The following is a 7238-nucleotide window of genomic DNA, read 5'->3' as shown; positions in this document are numbered from 1 at the left end:
GATTGGAAGTATTGTCCGCTAAGTGAAAAGGACGACTTTTACCGGTAAGCGTTTGTTAAAAATTTCTATTTTTGTTTTTATAATTTAAAATTATTGCGCTTTTGATCTCTATGGTTTACAATTCATTTCTATTTTATTTATTTGTACTTAAAAGTAGTGTTTTGATCGTAAGAATTAAAATAGAAACGAATTATAAACTATAGGAATGAAAACCGTAATTTTAAATCTACAAGAATAAAATCACAATTTATCAAACCATAAGGATGAAAAACGTAATTTACCCTAATTTTGTATATTCGTTTGAAACTTGTGTCACAATTAAAATTGCATGTGCAAACAATTGGCTGGTATTATTAAAATCATAAAAGTTATTTATACCATATTATGTAAGAGTAATCGTACAATGCAGTAAGATATATTTTGATTTTAATGTTATGTTTTATTCTTTTTCCTGTAGATGTTATAATATGGTTTTATATGATTTTGAGAAAAAATCGTAATATTTTTATTTTTGAATAAAATATAAATTTGATGATATCTTAAAATTTTAAAAAAAATATCGATATTAGCATCAAATTAACTATTTAAACGTTCTTTTGTTGTATAATTTCTTTAATTCAATTCTTTTATTATAATTTAATTTAGATTTAATAAAGAAATAATTTATTTTTGATTTAATAATATAATTTTTTATAAAGATAATAATTAAGTATTTTGTTATAACATAATGATTATCCTAATTATATTTTAGATTTTTTATATTTAAAATGAAATGTTTATTCAGTATTTGATTATGTTTATCTGCAGTTAGTTACACGAATTCAAGCATGAAGTTTTAATAAGTTATACTTATGCATTATCTTTACTTATAATGTTGAATTTAGTAATATGCATCAATAAACAGTACTTTATGTATAAATAATTGTTTTTTAGAGTTTTTATCGAATGCTTTAATTAAATTTGAAGATATCTTAAAATTTTAAAAAAATATCGATATTAATATCAAATTAATTATTTAAAAGTTCTTGTTAGTTGAGTAATTTCTTTAATTCAAAATTTTTAATTATAATTTTAATTTAGGTTTAATAATAAAGTAATTTATTTTTGATTTAATAAATTCATGTAACTAAATACAGATAAACATAATCAAATATTGTATAACTATCTCATTTTAAATATAAAAAATCTAAAATATATTTATGATAATCATTGAATTCTAACAAAATACTAATTATTATTTTTATAAAAATGTTATATTATTATACCAAAAATAAATGACTTCATTATTAAGTTTAAATTAAATTATAATAAAAAATTGAATTAAATAAATTACACAAAAAAAAGAACTTTTAAATATTTAATTTGATACTAAAATCGATATTTTTTTTTCAAAATCTTATGATACCTTCAAATTTATATTTTATTCAAATAATAAAAATATTATCGTTTTTCAATACCACATAAAATCGTATTATAACATTGACAGAGACAAAATAAAACAAAACATTAAAATTAAAATGTACCATGTTGCATTGCACGAGTACCCTTCGAATTATATTAAAAGCTTTAAATTAAGAAATTATAAAACTTAAAATTATAAACAAACTTTTAAAACATTTTCATTTTAACGATTGAAACAGACCTTTCATTTATTTAAGAAACTCGCTTATTTGATCAAAAATTTCTACCAACACTATAAAATAAAGAGAATTCACCGACGGGAACATCTGTAGGTTATCCATCGGAAAAGCCATCCTGGGTGTCTCATCGCCAAAGAGAAAATGTGGCCGTAATCATGATTATCGACGGATTCTCAAAGAAAAACTCCATCGGTAATCTGACGAAAAAAAACCATCATCGACAGATCTCATCGTCCAAGAAAATATAGCCAGTGATCTCTATTACCGGCGAATTCTCGATCATTGACAGAAAAATTCGCCTCTAATCCGTCGATAATTCGTCACAGATCTGTTGATCATCTGTGACATATATGTCGGTAAACCCTAGTTGTTTTATAGTATGACTACTTTATCTATACTACCTTATTAAGCAAACTTACCAAAAGTCTTAAAGTCTTAAAATTTTAAAAGACCAAAATACCTTTATCTATACTACTACTTTTCACCCCTTTACTTGGCTACCCTCCCAAGCTTGATGTACAACATTAAAAACTCTATTTACAACTTCACAGAACATCCTCTCAATTTCTATCCCTGACAATTCACAGTTCCAATGTGATGGTTCAAAGTCCCATGCTCTCATTGACGTCAATTCAAGCTTTCTTCCCTTCCCAGACGTCGATTCAAGCTTGCTTCCTTCTTGAATCCTCAGCCGAAGGACTTCAAATTGTTTCTTTCTTCCTACTTAAACCCTAATTTCTTCTTCTTAAACCCTAATTTCTTCCTTCGTTTGTGGGTCGGTGGCGGCATAAGGGAGTGGTGGTGGTGGCATATCTTGAACTCTTCTTTTTGAAACCCTTCAAAAGGTTTATAATCCTTCTCCTCTCACATATTTTGTTCTTCGTTTGTGGTTTTTTTTTTCCCGATTGTAAGGTTTATAATTCTTCTCTCTCCCATATTTTATTTTTAGTGATATAAATGGTTGGATTTCATTACTCAATGCAGGTAATCCATTTGAGGGTAAAACCCATTCATCTCGACAATCATGTGTGAGCTCACTTCACCAGGTAAAGTGATTGCATTATCATCTGCTTTCTAAGGTTAGAACACGCAATTTTTGGTTTGCTTTAAATTTAGGTTTTAATTCGGGTAAAATTTTATCTTTGTTGGCTGAAATTGTTGTACTTATCAGACTTTTTTGAACTTATTTAAATGTTGTTAGTTTTTTATTTGTTTTGATTTATGGTTTTTGGTGAATTCGGTTTGAAGTCATGAGAATGTCACCTATCGTTGTTTTGAAATGATAAGAAGCTGAACATGGCTGTTTGAGTTATTAGTTCGTCCACTTCTTTTGGTTTGAGATTATGTGATGCTGGAATTGATTTGATAACTTCTTTAAAGGTTAATTTGATAAATTCCTTGTTCCTCACTTAGAAATGGACAAATACAGGCATCAATTCGCATTATTGGTAAACCAAAAAATCACCAAGAAACTTTTATGCAGTTTCCTACCATCCTGGGGCAGTCCCGTTGTCATGTGTACATTGAGAATGAGATTTGGTTTGCATAACTTTAATGCCTAATTCTGTTTACACTGTGTTCTCGAATCAATCTGTTTATATGTGGTTTTTTTATTTTGTTTTGCACTTTCTTTGTTGGTGTAATTTTTTTGGTGTAAATTGGATCTTTTTTTATTTATTTGGTTTTGCACAGTAATTTCATTGTAAGATTAAATTAATGGGTTTTAAAGGAAAATATATAATATGAGAATGGTGATTAATAAAACTAATTGGTTCATGGAGATTTTGTTCATCCACAAACTAATTGGGGGTTTGTGGGGAGAAAAAGAGAAAGAAATCAGGGTGTGAGAAAAAAATTGTTCAACTTCTTATTTAACACAGAGCATGAGACATGCCTTCTGTTGACTACTTTCTTTCTTTCTTTTCTCTCTCCCACTCTCTCTGCCCACATTCTACATTCCTCTTAACTTTCCACACTCACTCTTTTACTCATTCCAACCTTTTCTCTTTCTTCCCAAATTTTCTAACCCATGTTTTATCCAAGACCTTCTTTTCAATATCTAGAATATGGGCTTCAAAACCAGGTATCTATTCTTCATCTTCTTTTTCATATGCGTTTCTTGCAGAAACGAAGCTATTTTGTGTTGATTTCATATGGTTTCTTGTTGATTCTGTGTCAGTTTTTGTTCTTCTGAGACAATTTAATTCATTTGTGTGAGTTGTTATGTACATTTCTTTTTATCTTTTTCCTGTAAATTGGTTTTCAAGATTCAATGATGGGTTGCAAAAAATGGGAATCTTGTCATTAGTAGGCTTATTGTCCCCGAGTAAGCACAATACAAATCAAGCCAATCCCAAATATATTAATAACTAAAGCATAATTGTTGCATAAGTCGATTATTACATACATGACAAGCAAGTCCTATTAATTTGTGTCTCTCCAACAAACAGGCCCTTAGTGTTCCTTAGGCCTTAGCAAATGATGTCTACATTTGTATGCTTACTAAAAAATGATACTTGTATCGACATGGATCCTTTGCATTTATCTTAAGTACAATTTGTTCCGGTTTTGAAGTTGGTTTCCAGATTTTTCTGTCAAGTTTGTCTTGATTGATAATTTGATATATATGCTCTAACCATGATCAAATCGATGATTCTCAGTAGCAAAGCGTAGAGTTGAGAATGAAACTTTCCAGTTCTGGCTTACATGGTTGCAAATCATTAGCATAGAGGGATATGTGTCATAATGCATTGCAACTGTTTTATTCAAAGATGTATAAATTTAATTCAACTATTCATTGTGGTTGGCAATATATAGATATGTGCCATAGTGCATTGCAGCTGTTACTTCGAAAGGGGATAATTTAGAAACGAATCTTCACTGTTGTTTGGTGAAGGTTTTTGTTTATTACCAAATCTTTTAGTTCTAACATCTYTCAAATCTCAACTTTAACTATTTCTTATAAGGGTTGTGTGATATGTTCCCTAATAATCAAACAGGCTATGTGAAGTTCTGATCTCATCATGTAAATACTTTTTAGGAGTTATATTGATGAATTAAATCTATTAAAGAAGTGTATCATTGTATGCTCTCTAGGAGTTATACTTCTTAATATTGTGATTTGATCAATTCTTACTACTTCAAAGTAAAGCTCCTTTCAGTGTTCAAAATTAACTTGGTTGTTATCATAGGTATGACAGAGAAGAAGACACTACTCTGTTTGATGCTAACAGCTCATCATTTTATCTTGGCGATGTGGCATCTGTCTGAAAGAAATAAGAAGAGGTTACAAAACGCCTGGTATGTGTATTGTGTGTTAAAGGTAATTTGTGTATAAAGATATATCTTTTGCTATTAACTCATTGTATTCAAGTAAGAACATCCTAAACATGCTAGAGTCTTTTCCTTAACCAGATTGACCGCATTGCTTGTATTGCATTTGAGACGTCTCGTAAGCGCAGTGGCAAACCTTGTTCTGTTGACAAAGCAAATGTCCATGGTTATGCTCCTGATATTGCTGGGCAGGTAGTTAATTAATGTTTGAAATTATAAATGGGTTTCTTTAATTAATGATTTAAATTGATTGTTTAGGATAAAGCAAACCCCTTGGCAACCATACTAAGTGCTGCAATGCTTTTGAAATATGGTCTGGGTGAAGTGAAGGTAGCTGAGAGGATCGAATTGGCTGTGCTAATACTTTAAATGAGGTATTTCGTACGGGTGAAATTACTCAGCTGGTCATGTATGTACCTGCTTCCTCAACACTAACCAATGCAACTAGGAGCTTCAACTTGACTTGATATAAATCAAATGAGTGCTTAAAATCATTTGAAAAAAGAAGTTAAGTTCATAGGTTGGATGGAGTGATGGAACAACCTGTTTCTGAAATGCAAGGAAACATTAAACTTTATAATACATTGAAAAGCTTTCATTATTCACATCAAAAGACCCATAGATGTATAAAATACCAATTCCCTGCTGTGATATTACAGCTAAAATGAGGATTCCAAGTTAATTCTTGATTTTGAAACCTATTGTAATGCAGAAATTGGTTGGATGCAAGGAGATGGGTGAACAACGGGGCTGTGGAAGGCGACCCCTAATGTCCATATGGAACTCAAGACATATTGTTGATGGCTTTAATGATGTTTGTAGGTGTTGTACATATGGAACCCAAGACATATTTTAGTGGTTTATGAAATGTATCCATATGCATATGTATATTTGACAGTCATAGGGAATAGGTGTTTGATTAAATCATGTCATTAATTTTGTGTTGGGTTTTGTATCAAATTAAATCATGTCACTAATGATGAATTAAGTCTCTTTTTGTGTTGGGTTTTGAAATATTTGTTAGGGTGGCGAGTTAAGTCTCAGTCAAAAGATATTCCTCATCTTGAATTAAGTCTCATTATTTTTGTAAAATTAGGTCTTGTTTGATTTTGTAATTTGTTAGTCATGTTGAATAAAAATTCACTTAGGATTAGGAATGACCCAAAAAAATTTATTTAAAATACCGTACCTTCAATGTTTGTAACTTATTTTAGATGTATTGTCTTAAAAAGGATTGTTGATAAGATTTATTATTCAACAGATAATGGTCACTTTGAATCTTATTCTTTACACACATAATTACAATTATAAAGCAGTATCGATGTAAAAGATTTGTTTTTTACAGATGATTGCAGAAGCTACTAATACTAGCATTTCACATGGATGGTTATTTGAATCTAACATAGGTACAAATGTTGTAGGCTTATCACCTCTTGAAAGAGTTTGATATTTCAAAATTGAATAAATCTTAACAAACCTTTACATCCTGCGGCATTGCGCGGGAAGTTGAATGTAGATCCTGATGGAATTTTTTACATCTTTTCAAATATATATCCTGATAGAACCAATACAAATTTTTATCCGTAATCGATATTGTCCATTTACATCTTTTCAAAATTTCACATCCCACCACATTGCGCGGGTATACAACTAGTATACAATTAAATCTGTATGTTCATACTCAACTACGATGCAATTAATTTTTATTGGAAGAAGTGTCCCATACTTTAAATATATTATCTTTACAAGATCTATTGGGTTATTTAAAACCATTTATTCGCTTGTCGAAATCCTATAAAAAAGCAATAGAAAGCTACTCAGCTGCCGATTAAGCCAACTTAACGAGAAGTAGCCATGGGAGTAGAAAACATCCTCCACATGAATACAGGCAATGGAGAATTAAGCTATGCCAAAAACTCATTGCTACAGGTCTCTCTTACTCTCTATCATTACTCATATAGATTGAAAAATCGGTTGTCTTAATAACTGTGACTCAAGTGACGGTGTCATTTCTTTTCCATCAGGAAATAGCGATACGAAAAACGATGCCGGTTTTAAAGCATACGATCAAATCTATGGCTGATCTTGACGTCACTATCTTCAGCCACTGTTTTAAGATAGCGGATTTGGGATGCTCATCGGGCACAAATACGCTGTTGGTTGCAAGGATCATTATCGATATAGTCGATGAGGCGTGTAAAGAAAATGATCGTAAGGCACCACAATTTCAAGTGTGCTTAAATGACCTTTATGGTAATGATTTCA

General features: G+C 30.4%; 1 protein-coding gene and 1 long non-coding RNA gene across 2 annotated transcripts in view; both read left to right on the top strand.

Moving 5' to 3' along the window:
* Positions 1–5141: 5141 nt before the first annotated feature.
* On the top strand, positions 5142–5967 carry LOC112527048. Its single transcript, XR_003070677.1, has 3 exons — positions 5142–5165; positions 5232–5347; positions 5686–5967. It is a non-coding gene; the product is annotated as an uncharacterized LOC112527048 (long non-coding RNA).
* An 860-nt stretch (positions 5968–6827) lies between these two features.
* LOC112526411 (jasmonate O-methyltransferase-like) overlaps positions 6828–7238 on the top strand; it is a 1989-nt gene continuing 1578 nt past the window's right edge. Inside the window, exons 1-2 of the mRNA XM_025136695.1 lie at positions 6828–6902; positions 6998–7237. Of these exons, the coding sequence (XP_024992463.1) occupies positions 6828–6902; positions 6998–7237 (315 nt within the window). The remainder of the gene's footprint in view (positions 6903–6997; position 7238) is intronic.

The sequence above is a fragment of the Cynara cardunculus genome (assembly GCF_001531365.2).
Source record: "Cynara cardunculus var. scolymus isolate 2C chromosome LG 14, CcrdV1, whole genome shotgun sequence".
Taxonomy (NCBI): Eukaryota; Viridiplantae; Streptophyta; class Magnoliopsida; order Asterales; family Asteraceae; genus Cynara; species Cynara cardunculus.
The sequence above is the reverse complement of the archived record's forward strand: the minus strand, read 5'-3'. Positions and strand labels throughout refer to the sequence as shown.